Source organism: Thunnus thynnus, chromosome 4 (genome assembly GCF_963924715.1).
Source record: "Thunnus thynnus chromosome 4, fThuThy2.1, whole genome shotgun sequence".
Classification (NCBI taxonomy): Eukaryota; Metazoa; Chordata; class Actinopteri; order Scombriformes; family Scombridae; genus Thunnus; species Thunnus thynnus.
Window position 1 is genome coordinate 37,356,777 of NC_089520.1, and position 23,309 is coordinate 37,380,085.

Here is a 23,309-nt window from a genome sequence, read left to right on the forward strand (position 1 = left end):
TGTAAACTAAAATAATATGTTATAAGCATTCAAAATGCACTGCATGGTGTAGCCCTTGATTCCAGCCTTTAATTCTAACCCTTAATGCTTGTGTTGCAATGGACACCATCTTATGGTGAAGAAATAGATTACACTCTACAATCAGTAGTCCTACTGTGTTTGTATGTCAAGAGGGTTTGCTAAACTGTATGCTTTAAAACCATATGTTATGAACATCTATGGCACGGGAGTCAAGATGGAAGGGGCATTATACAACACGTAGTTCTTACCAAGCAATCTCACTAGACATTTAGAACATGCTCAAATCAGCATGACAGCACACCTAGCCGTACTCAAATGAAAAAAGCCTCAGAGATTGAGCTAGCAAAGCAGTTTTGTGTTAATATGTGTGGTATTTATTCAGTTTGGGAAATGCTGCAATCTCCAGAAAGCATTGGCTCAAGTTGGCTGGTTGATTCAGCAGGGACTAGAAATCGTCTCTGTTGCTAGGTCGTTACTAAGGGTTGGCCTACTTGCTGGAGTAGTAAACTAGGTTTCATTACATAGGAGTCTACTAATGTGGGTGATTGTTTTCCAGGTATTAGTCATACCCCATGTATTCCAATAGAAACAGCAATAACACAAGCAAGAAGTTTTTTATTTTTAGAGCAAACTGCCTCACAATATGAATACATTTCGTTTATATCTTTTATTTTGTTGGTAAATGTTGTATAATCGCAATATTACCTGAGAGGGTGTGCTTTACCTTTATTATTACTATTAATGATGGTAAAGCACACCCTCTCATGTAATATTGCTTAATTGTAGTCTTTACATTGTGACTAACCCTATTGTGATAAACTCTCAATAAAACAAACTTACAAATGAAATAAAATAAATTAAAATAACTATGTATCCTTTACAATATCAATAACACTCTTCTATAACATCAATAACTACACAGTTATGCCAAAGCTAGAATCGATTCCTTAGAAAAGATGTGTCATTAATGCCATGCTGAGGTTTATTTTTTATTTTATTTTACAAGGGAATATAAAGATATGCACCATAATATTTTATTTATGATCCTCTGCTGCCACCCTCAGGAATCCTACAGTAACAGCATGCAAGCTGGTTTATCCCAGTCAACAAGCATGAATGACCAGCCTTTACCTATTAAATGGTTGACATTACTACACTCCATATATTTGAACATAAAATCATATGTATAAATAATAAAAATAATAATAACTAATAAAATAACACACACGTGCATACTTGGTATTTTCTCTAGGCTATCCAAACAAACAGCAAAGGAAATCTGTGCTTGATGAGTGTGGTCTGCCCTTATTCTGTAGTGATTGGGTGATTACAGTTCAATTTTATTGACTGTGAGAAATCACAGGGCGGAGATCATTACCAAATGCCACTACGCGTTTAATAAATGCCACCCGGCGTTAGCGGCGTTTTTAAACGCCGGAGAATTGAGACGAAATGTGATACCTTTGGCTTTCCATATAGAATGGTCACGTGATTTTTGCCGTGGCGAAGCGAGGAGTTGATACATCTTGCCGTGATACTTTTGCTTTGAGAGGTCGATACAGTGTCGAACAGTCTGCTTCGAGCGTAAAATCACGATCTACGGGTCAGACACTGAACCAGTGGACAAAGCTGTGTGCTCTGTGTGGCGTGAGCTGAAAACATTTCAGGGGAGAACCGATATCAGAGTGCGCAGTTTCCTGGAGGGAGATGCAAATACAACAGAGATGAGAGGCGGAAAGTAGCGACCCCACACCACACGGGTTCAAGTGGACTCTGGCTTTATTATTGCGTAGCAACACGAACCCAAAACAGAGCCACAATCAGGAAGTGCACCCCTCGGGTCCGGGCCTCCTTTACGGTGATCAGATTTCTTTCCTCTTCCTCGGTTGGCTGTTTCCTAAAAATGTCTACAATCCAGTTACTGAGATCGTTCGTCAGCCAGCGACTGACGGTGGCTGTCGAGGAGATAATCGGGATGTTTGAAAGAACAATAACCGTGTACGAGGAGGAGATCGACCGGCACCGCAGGCTGTTGGGAGCCGAGCAGCTGCCCGCCATCAAGATAGCGTTAAATACCGAAACAGGTTTGTCTTGTTAAAGTAATGATCACGTTTTTATTTTAAGGCTCACCTTTGAACTAATGCCACCTGGTCAGTAGTGACAGATTCAATTTTATGTTTCCATTGCTTTAAAAAAAAAACGGTTAGCTATTGGCTGTCAGGTACACACTTCCCCTGCACCTCACAGAAGCGTCAGACATTGTGAGTAATAGCGGCAACGTTGAAGAACTATCTGTAGAGTGACTGTAGATGAATAACACAAAACATTTAAAGCCATAATATATAACTATTCTGCATTAAAATGTCTAAAAATAACTAGACCTACGTTATATGTTATGTTGAGTTATGTACTCGCATTATCCCAAATTTCCCACAGTTTTCAAACCCAGAGAAATCAGTGGCTGTGTTCGAAATCACATACTAATGTACTGCCTACTACTTACTCAATGAGTATGTACTGCAAAGTGCGTACTAAATGAATGATTAAGTATGCCATTAATACCATTAAGCAGACAGTTCACACTGAAGTATGCAGCCAAGCATCCCAGAATGCATTTCCCACCAACTGGCAGCAATAGCTGAGATTTTAAAGCAGGATAAAAGCTGTTGTAATTTTTGCTGTAGCACTGTTAATATGTCACTTTATTAAGTTTATTTTTTCAGGAGAGAAAGTAATCATGTAGATTAACAATGTGTGGTCAGTTTATCCAAATAACTGCTGTTTGGAAATTTGCTCTAATGTTTTTGGAGATGCGTGGAGCCACCTATGGCTGCTGGACGGAACTAGCTGGTGTTATGTCCCAACTAGTTTTCAAGCTAACTGGTTTTCAAGCTAACTGGTGTCCGTCCCTAACAGCAGCAGCTATGGTCTGCCTCTGTCAGCAGATTCGTCACACAGCTAAGCTACAAAAAGCTAAGAAAATATAATCTTTGCAAGATCATGTCAAGCTGGATCCGATCTCACTAGAGCAAAAGACTATGGGTGCATCCCAAGTCTCTTAAATTGCATCCACGTTTCCCTCACTTGCGTCTTTTCAAAATTAAAATTAAATTACGTATTAAATTACTATATGTGGAAATAGGAGACTTAATGTTACTAATGGAACAAAAACAAATTAACTTGTCGCAATAAAAGATACAAATACAGATATATTTGGTTGAAAATCGAATAAAAGAGACGTCTGTTTTTATAAGTTAGGATACAACGGGAGGAGTTGGGTGAATTATTGATGAATATTTAATTTCTTTGTTCTAGGGGGTTTAGGTGTGGCTGGTGTTTTGCAGCCTGTGCCCCCTGAAGTAAAGGAATTTGGGGAACTCTAATTCTGAGTTTTTACATGCAAAAACTCACACTTCAAGTCACTGTTGCCTATTATTTCACATTAAAGCTGTAAACACATTTTTTTCATAATGTCCAAGCATTCATGATATTTCTAATTAATAACGTTCCTGCAGCTTGTATTATATTTGTAAAACCATTCAAGAGACAGTTAAGCATATTACATGATTCATGATAAGTCAGTTCTTCTAATAACAAACATTACATTATCAACACTTCATGATGTCTAAGTATACAACCTGCATTGTTCAACTTTCTCAAACTATCTACACATCTTAAACCATCTACTGAAATAAAGTTTAATACTATAGTGAAAGGAAATAAAGTTAGGCATGCTTACGTGATTAGATTACTTTCAGAAACTTACTTTATAATATAAAAGCATTCAATGTGACTATTGTTTAACAATAAAAGAAAACTTTAAACTCAAATCCTTCAAACATTATCTTTACATTCCTTCATACGACTTCATTCTTTCAACACAACTACTTGTCTAATTTAACTGATAAAATATGATTGTCTATGAGGTTAATAGATCACAAGTTAAAATACAAATACATGGTTATCAAACATTCATTAACTCTTCATATAAGGGAATTTAACTCTTGTCAATAAAGGGCAGTATTGTTACCTGTAGTATAAAAGATTAATACAATCTAAGTCCTGTATCTCTTTAGTAGATAGTCATACATATATGAAAGTTATACCATACATCTTGTATTTACAGGACAAATAACATGATATAAGCATAATGATCAGACATTTAATTTACATGAATTTCAGGTTTCCCATAGTCCTCAGGAATGTGGGTTAGTTTATGGCTTTGGTGATAAGAGTTGGTGCTCCATCTAAGGTGGGAGTTGTTTTCCTCTGGTCCAAGTGGCCTTTAGGGTCAGTTCATGCTTTTAGTTAATGTCATAATTCAACTTATTGAAATGGTTTCTTAGGAGGTCTTAGGAGTCTGTAGAGCATCACTGATCAAACCTGCCACTTAGGGTTACAAAGGTCAGTTCTGCAGGCCGAGGGTCTGCTCTTACAAACTTAGGAATCCAGGGAGTCTTTCTCTTATTTTCCTTAAGAATCAAAGATTAGTTATCACAATTAAAGAACAAGCGGTTGTCCTCCTACATAAAGTACTGTTATAATAGAGTTAAAGTACTGTTTATAATAATGTTAGCACTTATAATCACTCTGCTAAAGGAGGGAATCTCTGTATGTATGTATGTCCTCTGCTTGGTTGGGGAACAAAGGGAGTACAGCGTTGAATTTGGTGCAATTTGGACATGTGATATGTTTAATATTAATAAACTTTGAATAAACCAACGAGCTTCAGGGCTCTGCCGACTGACTCCAGTATGTCAGGGAGAGACCAGAGATGAGGTGTGATGTGTGTCAGAGAAAAGTGTTCTAGAAAGAGACAAGTAGACAACGAAAACAGAGCTTAGGTCACAGTATTGGTTGGGTCACCAAATATGGTGTAACACTGGCTCGAATTTGTCCATGATCTCCAGCTTGTCAGGCTTGCAGACCTACAGTACTGTGCAAAAGTTTTAGACACCCTAGATGTTTAGATTCTTATCCATTATGCAATACCATCAGGGAGGTGTCTGATCAGTCCCAAATTTATTCATGACATGACAATGACCCCAAGCATAAAGCTAGAGCAGGGGTGTCCAAACTACGGCCCGTGGGCCAACTACGGCCCGCCATCCGTTTTTAATTGGCCCGTATCAAAGTCTAAAAATATAATGGACTACGGCCCACACATAATATTTGTGCTTAACTGTGTTGTACTTCTTAGTTAAAACACTAGGTGGAGCTACTGTCTTAAACAAGGCAGTGTCTCCACAAAGCAAGCAATCAAAGAAAAAAATTGCTGAGGGTCACCAGAAATGGCAGACCCAAAGAGACACAAGATTGCTAGCGAGTGCAGAAAATTTCAGACTCGGTGGAAAAATGAATATTTTTTCGTAGAAAACAAGGGAAAGTGTGTTTGTTTGATTTGTAATGAGAGTGTTGCCGTGATGGAAGAGTACAATGTACGAAGGCATTATGAAACAAAACATCAGACCTTCACGTCCTACACTGGCGCTGAGCAGGAAGAGAAGGTGAAGCAAATGACAGCTAGCCTGCTAACACAGCAACAGTTTTTTTTCCGTCCTAACAAAGCTCAAGAAAATGCAACAATAGCCAGTTATGAAGTAGCTCAACTCATTGCCTTACACGGGAAACCTTTCTCAGATGGTGATTTCATCAAACAGTGCCTCACTAAAGTCGTGGGAATAATGTGCCCGGAGAAAATGCAGGATTTCAACAATGTCAGCATGTCCAGAAATACGGTTGTGCGGCAAATTGAAGACTTGTCAAACAACTTAAAACAGCAAGTGTCATAAAGCTTGTGCTTTTGATTTTTACTCGATTGCATGTGATGAGAGCGCAGATACCACGGACATTGCACAGCTGTTAATTTTTTTGCGGGGAGTGGATGATACTTTTTGCATTACGGAGGAACTGCTTGATCTTCGGAGTGTAAAGGGGACAACAACTGGGAAGGACATTTTTGAAGCTGTGTCAGATGCAATTGACCAGGCTGGACTTAAATGGGACAAGCTGTGTGGAATTACAACGGATGGGGCTCCAGCAATGACAAGCGAGCGCAAAGGAATGGCATTTTTGGTATGCGCCAAGGTGCGGCAGAGCGGAGGTGAGGCTGTCAAAATGCACTGCATCATCCACCAAGAAGCCCTCTGTGCCAAGACAGTACAGCTTGGCGACGTGATGAACACAGTTGTGAAAACTGTCAACATAATTCGGGCATGAGGGCTTTACCACAGAGAATTTCAAGCATTCTTCTCTGATGTCGATGCGGAATACGGGGACCTACTCTACCATTCTGAAGTGCGTTGGCTCAGTCGCGGCTCCGTGTTGCAGCGGTTTTATTCCCTGAGATCAAATATCGACAAGTTTTTGAAAGAAAAGGGCAGACCTCTGCATGAGCTCAGTGACCCTTTATGGTTGGCAGACCTGGCTTTTTTAGTTGATCTCACCGATCATCTCAACACCCTGAGCAAGAGACTACAAGGCAAAGAGCAGCTGGTACCACAGCTCCATGCGCACATGAAAGCATTCCGTTCGAAGCTCCGTCTCTTCGAGTCACAACTGCGCAACTTTAATGTAGCGCACTTCCCCACACTGACTGAAATCAAATGCGCATTTCCAAATGCTAAGCTCTCTGCTAAAATGGGAGAATATGCGTTTGTGATCACATCTCTCATTACAGAATTCAGTCAGCGCTTTCAAGATTTTTCTGTCATTGAGAAGGAAATCACACTGTTTGCGGCTCCGTTTTCAGTGGATGCAGAAGAAGTGGAGGAGAGTCTGCAATTAGAACTGATCGAAATGCAGCGTGATGATTCTCTGAAGATTCAACATCAGCTTCTCTCCCTACCTGATTTCTACTGGAGCTTGGAAAAGGCCAAGTTTCCTCTGATAAGACGCCACGCAAAACAAATGATGAGTCTGTTCGGCTCAACATACATCTGTGAGCAGACATTCTCGCTGTTAACGCTGAACAAAAGCAGATTGAGAACCAGAATGACCGACAGCCATCTCCGTGACGTCCTTCACATCTCAACCACCAAACTTACTCCTGACGTGCCAGCTCTCCTTCAGACCAAAGCGCAGCATCACTGCTCCCACTGAGCGCAACATTCTTCCCATTACAGGTGAGTTGAAAATATACACACAGTTTTCATGTGTTAAAAAGCCCAATTACTTAATAAATTCAGTCAATTAAAGTTGATGATAATTTTTTGACAAATGTTAGTTGATGTTTTAACAAGCCCATTAATTTATTTGTGTAATAAGCTTGAAATATCCACATTCTCTATTTCTCTTCTTGTCTCTCCCTTCATACAGGACAATGAAGGGATCAGCACCCTAAGAAACAATCTGAGGCTGTCACTGAGAGAATGACCTGCCAACCTTTTTTTAAAAAATAAAATGAAAATCTACTAATGGAGAGCTGTGATGGAGGCTTTTTTTCTTCAAACATGTTCAGTTATCAAAGTAATTTACCTGCATTTGATTGATTTTGCCAATATTAGTGCATTAGAAGTGAGGCAGTATACCTCATGTGTAGTGAGTGGCCCAGTCCTTTGTATATTTTTCTGTAAGTTTGGACACCCCTGAGCTAGAGTCATAAAGAACTATTTTCAGCAACAAGAAGAATGATGAGTTCTGCAACAGATGGTATGGCATGGCCCCCACAGAGCCCTAATCTCAACATCATGGAGTCAATCTGGGATTACATGAAGAAGCACCTGAGATGGCCTAAATAATAAATCCACAGAAGAACATTCTTTCTCCAGGATGGTTACAACAACCTTCCTGTAAGTTACCATGAAAAACTGTGTTAAAGTGTACCGAGGAGAACTGCTGCTGTTTTAAAGGCAAAGCTGCTCACAGCAAATATTGATTTCATTTAGGTTTCTGCTGTTTACTCAACTTTGTAAGAAGTTTATATCATATTTTATATCATATTTTGTAAGCATTCTCACTTTACTTTTAGTGCCTAAAACTTTTGCACAGTACTGTATATAAAATTTCCATAATGTGGATGCATTATAAGTTTGGTATGTTTATAGACTGCTAAAATGATAGTCCAATAGTTGGCAGCTGTAGATAGGCTACTGACCATAGGCTATAGCAGTAACTAAGAAGGGGCATGATTGATAAGGAAGAGTCTGTCTACTATTGCCACCTACTGGATTACTGTTGTAGCAGCAGACTGTGAGTGTAAACAGTATTCTCACATTATGTCAAATTATATACCACAAGAATATAACAATGTTTAATGTATCAACAAAATGTAAAAAAAAAAACATACCATTGCTTTATCTGTAACAAGTGATTGCACAATGCATGCATGCTTTTGATACTGCAGTCGTAACCTCTGTCTACCTCTATATATAGAGAGAGAATGAGATTATTGTTTATTTTTATTATTGGTAGATAGTGCAGTAAAAAAATGATATCAATTTAAAAAAATCATAACCTAATGGCACAAATATGTATCAAGTTGTTTTCTTAGATTTTGTTTGTTAGGCCAAGACTAAAACCTTTTCCTCCCACCTCCCCAGATTCCTCACCACTGGGGATTCTTTTACAACCATTGCCTCCAGTTTCCGTTTTGGTGTGTCAACCGTGGCCAGTTTGGTGAAAGACACCTGTGATGTCATCTAGGCACCAATGAGGGAAACCCACATGCCAATCCCAATGGAGGAGGTCTGGAGGAATGCCGCCAGGAGGTTCCAGGAGAAATGGAATTTCCCAAATTGTATCGGTGCACTTGACGGGAAGCATGTAGTAATTCAGGCACCAGCTAATTATGGCTCCCATTTTTATAATTATAAGGGCACCTTTTCTGTGGTCCTCCTCACTCTGATGGATGCAGACTACCGGTGTCTGCCTGTCGATGTGGGAGGTTCCGGCAGCAACAGTGATGGAGGCATCTTCGCAAACTCCTCCTTGGGACAGGCCCTTCAAGCTGGTACCTTGAATGTACTGGCACCATGCCCACTCCCCTCAGCACGTGAGTTGGGACCGGTGCCATTTGTGATAGTGGATGAGGCTTTTCCAATGAAAACTCTCCTCCATCGTGGGAAACATCTGCAAGAGGATCACCGGGTGTTCAACTACTGCCTCTCCAGAGCCTGACGCATTGCTGAGAATATTTTTGACTTTCTTAGCCAGTGCTGGAGAGTGTATCAATGCTGGCTGCAAGTCTCTCCTGACACAGCTGACAGCATCATCAAAGCCACCTGCATTTTGACTAACTACCTCAATGGTGCTGATGGGAACCAGAGTGCTGATGTTGAGGATGGATAGCAGCACACTGGGTGCCATTAGGAGTCTTTGGGGGAAAAGAGCATCAGCTGAGGCACTGAGGGGGCAGGATAAGTTCAGGCAGTATTTCACCTCTCCTGCTGGCCAAGTCCCATGGCAATATGACCATGTGCGCCGTGATCTCCCTTAACTGAGGTGTTGTGAAATGATTAATGTGAGAGGAAAGAAGAAAAAACAAAGTTCTGATACACAAATCTGTTTTCAGTTTTTGGACTTTTTTTCTAATGTTTGATTTTTGGTGAAATATTGGATAAGTTACTTTCCACCACTGGTTGTACATGTATATAATTTGTAATAAATTCCATGTTTAATTATTCAAGATTAAATTAAACTCTTAGTGCTTCAAAAAATACAATAAACATACCCAATGTCTTGTTAAATTGCTGTTCATAATATTGATCAAATATCTAGGATTGAAAGGCATGGAAAATGTAAGCTCAGCTGACAAGAATTACAAAAGGAGAAACAGTTTCCTCAATGTTGCAGTGAAAGGAAAACATTAGGTAATGTTAGGTAAACATTAGGTAAATGGACAGGTAACTGGACAGGTAAGTAATGTGCATCTTCAAATACAATATAAGGCACCTGTGCCTTACATTGTATTTGAAGATGCACATTGTTAAAGAACATTAAGGTTAACTGTTTCTCATTTGTTTTTCAAATATTTATTTAAAACATAGTTTTCAGGTGGCCCTTCAACTGCAAAAATGACATGATGCCAAAGTAAATGTATTGATTTTATTTTCTACTTTATATTAGAACAGGAACATGTACAATTAAAGCTGCAAGCAGCATTGAACGGGCCCTCGCGCCTCTGCGCACGTCGGGCCGCGGTGCAGTGGAAGGGCTTCTGTCACGGGCATGTAGATGTCTTTAGACCCGGGCTGTTTTCAGACAGTGCAAGAAGGAGATAAACATCACTTCCTTTGTCCACTATTTTGCCTGTTGCTGGGGCTGCTTTGCTGCAATTTCATAGGGGGCACTATTCAGCCAGTTTGCATCACTGATAAAATATTGTCATGTACACGTGTTCAGGCCAGGACTCTTATCAAACATGTAAAGTTGGGTGCAGACTGGAGCATGTACAATAGAGTCATAAGAACTTCCTCTGTCATGGTGAAACATCAAATCTCACCGGTAACAGATGAAAACACGTCTTACCTCGATGTCGGTGTGACCAAGTAGGAAGAGCCAAGCTCAAGCAGGCTGTTTTTGTAAGCTTGCATGATGACACGTCATCAGGCCATCACGATGCCCAGTAATCGAGCCACCAGTTGCACCAATCAGGTCAATAAAGTAGCGTCTTCTAGGACTTTCTGGAAGCTGGTGAATCACAAAGCTTGACACTTCATGTCTGTCGTGTACGGTTTACGGTTTAAATGTACGGTGCCACAAGTACTTGCTGGACAAAGACATGTAACTTTAGTTGTCTGTTATCTAACATTGCATGAAGGAGTTCATTTCCTGTGTCCACTATATGGTGTTAGAAAACACGTATTAAATAAACATCATGTTGCTGTATATCAACTGTAGAGCCCACCTTGAAAATTTCATGTGAATCAGATGATGTTCTGAGGCTGATTTGCTCACAGCTGTGTCATCAAAATTGTGCACTTTTAACACTTTTAACCCACATGACCCGGTCAAAGTTTGATTGAAATGTGTACTGTCACAGGGCTCTACAGTGCAAGTATTTCACTTGCATTTGTACCTAAAAATAGATATGCAAATTACAACCATAAGACTATATGAAATGCTAGAGGGATTTAAAGTTGAAACGACAGATACAGAAAGTGGCGACGCTAATAAGGCTAATGGAGCGTTAGCTGCTGCATGACTGGAAGGAAGCATAACTAGTTAGCCTCCACTCGGCTCTCAGCTAGCCCCGGCTCTCTGTTTGGATCCAACCAGACCACCGAGCCCCGGTTTGTTATTCAGGTTAAAGTGGGAATAATCAGGGGGTCTGTCAGTCAGTTAAGTGAAATGAAGCCTGCGGAAGAAACACCGGGACCATCAGGGTGAAACAGTCCGTGGAGGAGTTGCTGTGTTTGGCTGCACAGATAGGAAATCCCTCGGCTGAAAGGATGTACCACTCTGTTTGAAAAAACCTCTTATTCTCCTCTTTTTGGGTTATAACAGGGGTTGGCAACTAGCATTTTAGGCACATTACCACCACCCTCCGCTTCGGACTGTAGACCAAATATTAAATCCTACACATCAATCCTGTCTGTCTAATAAACTCAAAAATAAAAAAAAACTGCTACTCCACCCACTTGGCAGGTTCATTAAAGTTTTAATGCTGAGCTCCAGAACTCTAGTCTTCCTGAGTTCTTCCTTCATATATTTTCATTTTTGATCATACTTAGTATAATCTATGCTTGCATGTGTAATAGTTTCCTCAGCCAAGTGGGAAAAAATATTTGCATATATCGGCAATCACCAAAAATGATAGTCAAAAAGTAATCGTGTTAGATAACCGTGATGTCAATATCGAGCAAAAATAATTGTGATTATGGTTTTTGCCCTAATCAAGCACCCTAAAGAGAACATAAATTTTCATTTAAATACACACACACACACACACAGCATTTATGTATGTATGTGATAAATTGTTCTCTTAAATAAACAGTTACTTGAACATTTTTCAGTGTGCTCCTAGATTTCTATGTGTGCTCCTAATTTTTTTCATTTAGGAACACATGTACTCGTTGACAAAAAAGTAAGCATTGAACACTGCTGTCAGATGTGTAGAGATAATAAGTAACCGCAGCTGGACACAGAAAAATACTCATATATTTGAATGGTGAGTGTCAGCGTACCGCTAGGTGCTTGGGCCCTAATAAAGGAAAAACTGCAGTACAGAACTACAAATTTTAGTTTTGATTTTATTTTTCTACTGCACTTTATCACTAAACTGTCACTCTCACTCCTCATAGGTCATCCCCACTACTGAATTATACATATAAGACTCATAATTATTGTAAAATAAATAATAACACCAAACTTCATACAAAGTTTGTATATAATGTACTGTATGTATATAGACCTTTCTGCTGTATCCTTCAAAAATGACCTCCATTTAACCGCGACACCCATCCCCACACATTCTTCCATTTTAGTGACATAGGTGGCGCTATAGAGCACATTTTGGCACTCTGGAGGATAATTTTTACATTTTATCAAATTTTTCACCAGACCTGATGTGCGTTCCAAATTTGGTGAGTTTTTGAGCATGTTTAGGGGGTCAAATTTGGGGTTGAAGTGGCGTAATAATAAAAAAAAGAATAATAAGAAGAAAGAAACAAACACACAAAATACAATAGGGTCTTCTCTTTAAAGAAAGAAAGAAATATAGAAACAGAACAGACAAGAGGGTCTTCACCCCTTTGGGGCTCAGGCCCTAAAAAAATCAACAAAGCTATCAACACAACTCATATCAAAGTAACAAAAAAAAACTATATACATATATACACACACACATCACAGCTGTGCATAATGTGAGCTGACATGTAGTGGGTGTGTATGGGGTGTTAAGCCCTATAGTAATGTGTTGACTTAGTTTTATTTGTTAACTGGTTATCCATGCAATTGTCCTCAATTTCTCTTGACTGTAGACCACAGCTTTATAAACTTGGAAACATCCCATGTAAAACAAGCCACGATACATTGAGTATATTTGATATATCACCCACCCTGACTATATTTAAGCACTAATAGTAGTATTTCAGTAAAGTTTGATGAATGATGAATGCCCTGAATGTTTTCACAATCATGTAGTGAACATCTGATAGTGGAACACCCGTAGTCACTGTATTTCAGACATACAGCAGTACTCCTGAGCTTTCAGTTTTCTACATCTCTTTTTATTTTTGGATAATGTGCTTGTTTTTTATTTCAGGTGTGTCTCAGGACATCCGGCCGCTGATCGTCAGTGCAGAGATTCCCCCCGAACAGCAGGAGTGGAGCTCTACTCTGGACCAGGAGGATCCAGAGCCCCCGTGCATTAAGGAGGAGCAGGAGGAAGTCTGGAGCAGTCAGGAGGGAGAGCAGCTTCAAGGACTGGAGAAGGCTGATATCCCAGAGTTCCCGTTGCCTCCTGTCACTGTGAAGAGTGAAGATGATGAAGAGAATCCTCAGTCCTCACAGCTTCATCATAAACAAACTGAAGAGTACAGAGAGGCAGATCCTCCAGCCAACAGCTCACCTCAAAAGATGGAAGCTGAAGCTGTTGGAGAGGACTGTGGAGGATCAGAATCGGCCTTTGACTTGGATGTAGCTGGTTTTTTAAAAGCAGCCAGTGATGGTCAGTTTTTCCTCTCAAAGTGTTTTAAAACTGAGACTGAGGATTTGGATGATGACTGGAACCAGATGATTGTATCTCAGCCATTTCCAGATGCAGTGAAAGTGAAAGACAAGGAAGTTGTGTCTCATCACAGATTTCATAATCAGAAAAAACTCTATAGGTGTCCAGCATGTAGCAAAACATTTAAGCACAACACAGCTCTGCAAAGACACATAACATGTCATACAGGGGAGAGGCCATTTGACTGTACTGAGTGTGGTAAGAAATTTAGGCAAAAGGGAAGTTTGCATATACATATGAGAAAACATACTGGAGAAAAGCCTTTTAGTTGCTTGGTTTGTGGTAAAAACTTCACCCAGAGTGGAACATTAGCTGCGCACATGAGAATTCATACTGGAGAGAAGCCTTTCGGTTGCTCAGTATGTAAGAAAAAGTACAATGAAAGAGGGACACTGGTCAGACACATGAGAGTCCATACAGGAGAGAAACCATTTACTTGCACACTTTGTGGTAAAAGATTTAGTGAGAAGGGAAATCTGAATAAACACAAGAGAATCCACACAGGAGAGAAACCATTCAGTTGCAGTGTATGTGAGAAAACATTTAGTTTGCTGTCACACCTCAAAAACCACAAGTGTCCTGGTAAGAAAATCACTGAGGCTGTAGAGCAGGAGCTTCAGCTAAAATGTCCAAAAGTTACAGTGCAATCATCCAGACCAATATTATGAGTCTGTCATTCTGGAGGAAAGCCTTCAAGTCAGTGTTTCTTTAGAGTTGGGGATGAAGAGCATTTTATCGAATCTGAATCCGGTGTTAATTCACTTGTCATATCAAATCCTTTTAAATTCCATACCCAATCTAATTACATACATATGTGTGTAACAAAAGTTAAAAATAAGTACAACTCACGTTTTGTTGGCTAATAAGACAGAAATACTACTGTTTTGAGTGTCAGCTTAATTGAACCTGAACATGAGGTGAGCAGCAGGACATGAAATGTGCATGAGTCACTTCATGCGTCTTGCTATCTGAGCTCTAAAAAGCTAAGTGTAAATACATCCAAGAAGCATTCAAGATGGATTGATCCGATTGCCCAAACCACCTCTGGAGGTTGTTAGAGATGCACTCTAGCCAGATGTTCAAAAGGTATAAATGCATCTGAGATGTTTAAGCTTTTATCTGATCCCTAATCATTTCCACTGCTGGATGATCTGTAGGCGAGAGAACACTGATTAGTATGGGTGAGGGAACAGAGAGTGAGAGCCTGCGAAGATGATAACATTTTCTTCTTGCTCTTCATTATTATTATTACCATTAATCCATGTGCTGGTGTTAATTTATGGATAGTAGTGTACATGTTTTTCTTATTCTGGTGAGTGTTTCCCCTATAATAGTAATAGAGGGCTGTCAGACGAACGAGAACCCCCGCCAGGCCAAAAAAATGTTTTTAATGCCAAAAACAATGCCAAATATCAATTAATTTGGAAATCAATAGTGCTTGGGAGCCTCTGTGCAGCACTGTTCCGAGACGTGAGTCACCCTCTGTGTTGCTGCCTAATAGAGCTTTGGAGCAGTTTTTTTATGAGTGGGTCCCTGTTTTGTTTGTCTTGTGCATGTACACATGGATGACATGTTGCACAGTCCTGCCAAATGGTTTCACTGTTCTACAGGTGGATGTAATACACAGAAATGCACCAACAGATGAAGAGAAGACAAGTTAGTAAACACAGATGTAAACCCTGAAGGATTTAAAATACTTAATCAGTTTACAAATGTTTTATGAGCAAGTAAATGCATTCAACATGTTTGCTAGACCTAGGATACACAGGAATGAATTTTTGTGAATAACAATCAATGTAAACATACCTGTTGTTTACAAGAAAACTCCACAGGGCAGCTTTAAATATGAATCTGACGTTTAAATATCAGGTGTGGCTTTCTTACTTTGCACACCTCATTTTTAATGAGCTAGCTGCTCCAAATATTTGAGGTCCTGATTACGGCTGCGACAATTGGTCAATTAATCAATAAATAGATAAGTCAAGTAACCTACAACTATTTTGTTTATCAATTTATCATTTTCAGTAGAACCATTTGATGGTTTCAGGTTCTCAAATGCTTTTCCTTTTCTTAAATTGTGGCAAATTGATTTACCTTTTGGATGGTTTGGTCAGATAAAACAGACAACTGACGACATCACTTTGTGCTCAAGAGAGTTTCTCTGGTAAATGATTAATCAGTCAATCCCTTCTCCTCCTGTCAGCATGTTGAAGTTACCTTGGGCAAGATACTGTAGCACAAATTGCTGCTGCTGGTCAGGCAGCACCTTACATGGAAACTCGCTGCCATCAGTGTGTGAGTGAATGGGTGCATGAGGGGCAAAAATAAAACTGTAAAGTGCTTTTAAAAAAAGCGCTATATAAATGAAACCATTTACTATTTATACAATGACTATTTTTTAAGAAAAATAAATATAGCTGTATTCACAGAGCCTTCACTCTCTGCTAAGCAAGTGCAGCAAGCCAGCTAAATATCCTCATCCTGCATTACAAAAGCAGTTAAAACAACCAACAAACAACCTAACCCTAAACCTATGGAACAATGGCCAAGTGTCAGGGAGAACACTGAATATGTCAAAAAGAAGCCTATAACATATAGTTAATTTAAAAAATAATACAAAGAATTGTATAAAATGTTCCTATAAATATATGTCTCTGCTGGATTGCAATATTCACAGGAAATAAACTGTTAAAATTTCCTCCAAATTGCTAGTTTTACACAAACTTCCTGCATTGACTATAATATGAGTTATTATAGTGACCAATCATTTCCTGTTCACTCAATGGTAAATAGGGGTCCCTTAAGGAGAAAGGTTGGGAGCCACTGGTTTAAGGAATAGTTTGACATTTTGCTAAATGTGCTTGTTTGCAAATTAGATGAGAAGCGTGATACCACTCTCATGTACGTTAAATAATGAAGCTACTGCCAGCAGATGGTTAGCTAAGCTTAGCTAAACTTAGCTTAGGAGAACTTCCTGAAGTCTCTGTTTGTTGCCTGGCAACCTCATGGCTATGAGAAGTGCAGCTGGCCAAAAAATAGTTCAGCACATAATCACCTATAAAAGCACAATGTGTTGTTCTTTATGCAGATTAAACAAATTAAATATAATGTGTTCATTAGAGAACCTCATTTTTTCAGTCAAATCATAGTACTAATGATAAAATAAAATAGCTGCATCACTGTGTATTCACCTAACTACAAAACTAACCTAATTATGATGGAAACAGAAGGATGATGGAATGAGGCAAAGCAGTAGAGCTTGTCTCCATTTGCTGCTCTGATACTCTCAGCACCGAAGCTGAATACTAGCCAAGCTGATTAAACTAATTTAGTCCTGAGCCAGATGCTAGTAGCACTCCCTGCCATCCAGTGTGATCAGCAGCCACACAGGAGAGATGAATTTTTATTACTGGATTATGACCAGAAAACACTTTATTTCATTGACTTCTTGTAGATAAAATGTCCAACTTGAGATGTTGGCTGTTATATTAGTTTAGTTTGGGGCTGCTGCTCTGCAGGTGTAGCAATAGTAAGGTAGGGTGTACTGAAGAAAAAATATCTGTAATAATGAGTATTTATAAAACTGAAAAATATCTATAGTTGAGAAAAAACAGGAAGCACAATCACATGACAAAATAAGATACAAAAACCCCACCAACCTCCATCCCTCCCCAAAAAGTCAAACATGCAGCCAAACAGGAAATTCTGATCTAGTTACAGCCCTACTTTGGACGGAGCCAGACTAGCTGTTTCCAGTATTTGTGCGAAGCCAACGGCAAACTGTAGCTTCATATTTACTGTATCAAAATGAGAGCATCTTTTCATCTAACTTGGCAAGAAAGCAAATATTTTCCCAAAATTTCCAACTATTCCTTTAATGTTTTTGGCATATGCACTTTGATTAGGTAAATTGTGCAATATTATTTATGTTGGCAGATAAAGTTTGGCTTATTGTCACACGTTTTAATCGGGTCCATTCTTTTTGAATGATAAAATAAACTGTTGCAACCAAAACTGTTGTGTCTGTTTTTTCTTTAAGTAACATCCTTTTGTAAAAAAAACAAAACAAAATTACAACCACAGTGACCACACCATACACACTCATGCGTTATACAGTGGTGCTTGAAAGTTTGTGAACCCTTTTGAATGTTCTCTATTTATGCATAAGTATGACATTAAGTGTGATCAGATTTTTACACAAGTCCTAAAACTAGATAGAGGGAACCCAGTTAAACAAATGAGACAAAAACATTGAACTTATTCATTTATTTATTGAGGAAAACTGTCAAATCTTACACACTTGTGTCAGGCAAAAGTCTTGAACCCTTGCTTTCAGTAACTGGTGTGCCCTGCTTTTGCAGCAATAACTTCAACCAAATGTTTCCAGTAACTTTATCTCCAAAAACGTCTAGGAAACTAAAGGCCTCTCTTCCAATAGCTAAAGTCAATGTTGATGAGTCCACCATCATGAGAACACTGAACATCAATGGACAATCTACAGTTTGCTCATGACTATGGAATTGGAAAGGATTTGAAAATTGTTCTGTGGATGAAAATTGAACAGCTTGAATGAGAAGCATTATGTTTGGCGATGAGCAAACACTGCATTCCAGCATAAGAACCTTATCCCATCTATGAAACATGGTGGTGGCAGTATCATGGATTGGGCCTGCTTTGCTGCCTCTGGACCAGGATGGCTTGCAATCATTGATGGAGCTATCAATTTTGAGTTGGAGCAGCAGTTATCAGGCGCCAGGTATTTTCCTTTTAAACTGTTGCTCTTAACACCCACTTTCAGGCTCTGTCTCATGCTGCCCTAGTGTGGCCGGGTCATAGTAAGGCCTAGATTTAACTACTGACACTTTGCTGCAATGGCCCTTTAATGACAATCCCCAGGCAACTCCTAGACTGGCCAATCCCCACAGATTTAATAAAATATACACTGTGCAGTCTATGAAGAAGAGATACAAGGACTTCTCCCAAGAACTCAAGATTTTTTATATTTGGAAGGAAAAAAGTATATGTATACATACACAACACAGGAATAAGATTGTAAAGTGGCTAAAATTTACATTAATTTATTTGAAACCTGTCATCCACTAAAATATAGTAATCATTTTCTTTTTTTTAAGAACATATACTATATTGCACAGCAAGGGAGAGACCACTAAAGAGGTTAATGGGGACAGGTTACTCACCATTATATGTGCCTGTGCCCTACACACACACTGCGAAAAAAAGAAAATTTGTTACTAATGAATAAAATAAGAAAAAGCAAAAAAAAGTACAATCTGGGGCTGTGAAGTGCAGGTGAGGGGGAACACCATGGGACCCCCCAATCCTACGTCGGCTGTTAGCACCACTGGGCCTGCAGTCTCAGTGAAGTGCCATAAAAGAAAGACAAAGAACTTGTGGTCAGTTCACAACACAAAAGTATTCTCTCTTCTGAATGTAGTTTTCTTCTGCTGTATTGCCTCTCTCTCTCTCTCTCTCTCTCTCTCTCTCTCTCTCTCCTGAATGTAATTTTCTTCTGTTGTGCAAGTTCTTCCTCTCCCTCTCTCCCTCTCTCCTGAATATGAAGTGACGCCTGCGAGCCAGCTCAGGCAGCCCAACTTGAGTTGCCACTCCACTCCCAAGCCATACTCCCCTAACCTATCCAACGCACTAGGGGGAGAAAAGCTGCTACAAGCCAGGCAGAATTATTAAAAAGATAAATACATCTGATTGACAAGAGCCGTTACACTGTCTGTGTCATGCTCTAGGAGACAAGACATTACACAAGGAGGTGAGATCCATCATGACGGTGCCCAGTCACTGAGTAAAAACAAACAGATCTTTGACTATCTGACTTCTTTTGGAGACTTTTCTTTCCATTTTACAACACAATAACCCACACCTCAGTAAATGATAAATGGACTGTACTTGTATAGCACCTTTCTAGTCTTCCGACTACTCAAAGCGCTTTTACACTACAAATCACATTCACCCATTCACACACATTCATACGCTGAATGGGTACAGGGGCTACCATGCAGAGTCCCAACCTGCCCATCAGAGGAAACGAACCATTCACACACATTCATACACTGATGGCACAGCCATCAGGAGCAATTTGGGGTTAAGTATCTTGCCCAAGGACACATCGGCATGTGGACTGGAGGAGCCGGAAATCGAATCGCCAATCTTCCGATTAGTGGACGACCCGCTCTACCTCCTGAGCCACAACTGGAACACTTTTTTTTTTTTGCACACTGGAAGAATTAGCAGACCTGGAAGCATTCATCAATCACCATTACAACCAGTACAAAATGGATACAACTCCCTCAGCAAGTCTCATCCAACCTTAATAAACGAAAGAAGACATCATCTACAGATACAAACAATCTTCAGACAACAGAAATCGAGGTCAGTGTCCTACAATCCATCAATAAAAAACAGACTGACTGACTTACTGGTTATATAAAAGAGCTTTGCTCAAGCCTGGAATTTGCCCACAAATACATCGAAAAGTTAGAACAGTCCAACAGCTCTCTCCAAACCTCCGTCAAAACACTCAACGAAAAAATGGACTTGGTCACAAAAGAAAACAAAACAATTAAAGAAACTGTTGTCTCAGATTGTTGAAGGAAAATATACCAGATCAAAAAACTATCTTTTGAAAATAAAAAGGGAGTCAGAGGTCCAAGCAGCAAAGTGTTCTTTAATGCTGGCAAAAAAGGGGAGCAATTAGCACTTTTACAACAAACCAAATCGTTTTTTTCTTCGGGGCGTAGTTTTTATTCCCTTGGGTGGGCATAGGTCACACCTATCGTCCACCCTTTTACAAAAATACTTAAGTAAATCCCCATTTTATTTGTGGTCACTCCTGTATTGAACTGGACCCTTTTATTTAAAAGCTTAACGTTTATAATTTAAGAAATAAAAGTGTGCCAGCGTTATTTTGAAGTTATTTATTTATTCATTCACTCATTTTGTTCAAGCTGTGAAGACAAAAAGAAAATTAAATAAAGGCCAAACCATGTCCTTCTGCTGTGTTTAAATGTAGGCTATACAGTATTAACTGCTTATAGAAAGCAAAATTCACCGCTTTGCCTTTTTTGACACCGGGGAAAAGAAGGAACTTGTCACTGGCAAAAGTCAGAACCTGCTGCTTCAAAAATGCACACAATGCGTTTGAAACAGCTGTACTGTATTTTGAAACAGTCAATAAAATTCAGTAACTCTATATTCACATAGGGTAATAAATATACAAATGTCAATTCGATGGTATTCTGCATGAGAAATAAAGAAAAAAAAAGGTTATGATATTATAGTGATATTTGACCCAGACAGATGTGATCACTAAGCAGTTTCCACTGTTCTTATATCCTTCTTCAGTTTCTTTATCTCCAACTGCAACTTAATTTTTAACTTTCATTGCCGCTTGTTAATGGACATTTTGTGAAAGAGAAAATGTGTCAAAGAGTATGACAATTTTGGTTGTTGGTTCTCTTAGGTTGCCGACACTGTAATTTTAATTATACATCTGATATTATCTAGCCAGTGATAATACAACCACACTGATCTGAAGGGCGATACTACTGAATGCTGATTTATTAACAAATAAAGATAAAACCATGAACAGGGACAAGCACTGCTCTTCACTTTCCCCACCCAGACTCATCAAGCCGGATACAGGAATTGAACCGTCAACCTTCTGGTGATAAATTAATTCCTCTAACCTTTAGGCCATCACTACTCACCTACAGGAATGTATCTAATCTGTCATCAATTTTGTGCCAAGCCATCTCCTTCACCTTGTTAATTGTAGTAGTATTGGCCTTTTTGGTGAAAACCCGTTTATTTTCTTCATATAGTTTCATTAGCAGGTTTGTTCTGCTGTGGAGAAGAACACTGCTCCAGTTTTCTCTTCTTTTCGCGATATAGTATCGTCTTTTCTACAATCAACTGTTCTGGGCTGCTTATGTACTCTGTGCATGCACACACCTCAAGCTTATTCCAGCCTAGTTAGACTTAGCGCTGACTAGAGGCAGCTAAACTGCGTTAGTGGAACGGCTTGAGCCTCAAGTTAAAGTTGACGTTAATTCTAGTCAGGCTTTTTCAAGTAAGCGCAGTTTTCTTTAGCTGTGTTGATGGAACACCCCTCTGGTTGTGGAAAAACTATAACTAACTATAACTATAACTATCTAACACTCAGTGACCGTTATATGCCTTATTAAAATCCAAATCTCTTCCATTACTCTCCCCTATCTCTTGCTGTGTACTATTATGCTTGTTTACATGTTTTTTTGTAAGTGTTTATTGTTGTTTTTGTTGTTATTATTTCCCCCTCTCCTTCTCATTATATGTTGTATTATTATATCATATATGACATCTAGTGACAGCAGAGGCAAATACACACACACACACTCACACACACACTCTCACACTCACACAACTCAAAGCAAGTATTTACCAGGATACATTTCACCAATAATCTTGAATCATGGCTTAACTTAAATTCCTAAACTGGAATTTACGTGGGACTGGCTCCCAAACTAAAGAGATTAAAATATTTATTTTCTTAAATAAACTAAATCCAGATATCTGCCTACTTCACCAGAATTCAGTCAAGTTTTCTCTGCTCCCTATAACTCAAGACAAAGAGGTATATCCATACTGATTCACAAGAGAATCCCCCTAATCTCCACCATCATTGACCCAGACGGCAGATTCATCATTTCAAATACATCAATAAACAATACCAGTCCAACCATAGCAAATATCTACGAACTCGACACACATGATCCCTTCTTCTTTCATAGATTCTTCACTTTATGTAGTTTCACAGAATCCAAAATTATCATTGGAGGTGATTTTAACACAGTTCTCAACCCAGCAACAGACCGAACAGGAACAGCAAACAGGAAATGGAAATCCACAGAGACAATAAAACAGTATACGGAAGAGTTTGGACTTGACGACAAATGGCGACTAAATAATCCAACAGCAAAAGAATTTTCATATTTCTCACCACTACATCATTTATCCGCTCATATAGACTTTTTCCTAACTAGTAAATTGATCATACAGGGCATAACTGACACCTCAATCCACTCAATTATAATAAGTGATCATACTCCTATCTCATTACATCTACACAGTAAACAATTCCATAAACAACCCTCCAGATGGCACTTCAGTACCTCTTTGCTTAAAGACCCAGACTTTGGCAGGTTTTTAAGTAAAATGTGGGCATCCTTCATGGACATAAATGACTCTCCAAATAACTCACCGACAATAATCGGAGAAACTGCAAAAACAGTCATCAGTAAATTGGACATGCTACGGTAAGCGTTTCTCATTTCTGGTTGCCGACTGTGGTTACTGATATGTTTTTGCTGCTCCCAGCTCAGTTACCTTTGCTATATTTCTCACTACTGTGGATAAATACCTGCTGTATATTTAAACGTACACTACGACTTTACTCACTAATCCCACAGTTATCTTCAGCTCAGCAGTTAGCTCATAGCTAAACTTGGCGAAACAGTTAGCGATGGCTTCTCTCTCTCCCTCTCGTCCTCCTGCTCTCTCTTGCTCGGTGTGTCAAATGTTTAGTTATTCCTCTGCCTCCATTAGT

At 39.2% G+C, this 23,309-nt stretch overlaps 1 protein-coding gene across 1 annotated transcript; it reads left to right on the plus strand.

Moving 5' to 3' along the window:
• The first annotated feature begins 1,241 nt into the window (after positions 1-1,241).
• LOC137182193 (uncharacterized) lies at positions 1,242-17,768 on the plus strand. Its single transcript, XM_067588526.1, has 2 exons — positions 1,242-2,105; positions 13,226-17,768. The coding sequence occupies exons 1-2, from the start codon at positions 1,925-1,927 to the stop codon at positions 14,356-14,358; spliced, it is 1,314 nt and encodes a 437-aa protein (XP_067444627.1). The 5' UTR covers positions 1,242-1,924; the 3' UTR covers positions 14,359-17,768.
• Positions 17,769-23,309: the final 5,541 nt, after the last annotated feature.

Excerpts from the sequence above, each read along its gene's own strand:
- LOC137182193 (XM_067588526.1), top strand. The coding sequence starts at position 1,925 with ATGTCTACAATCCAGTTACTGAGATCGTTCGTCAGCCAGCGACTGACG. Across the intron at positions 2,106-13,225 it reads AGCGTTAAATACCGAAACAG|GTGTGTCTCAGGACATCCGG; the intron begins GTTTGTCTTGTT and ends TTTTTATTTCAG.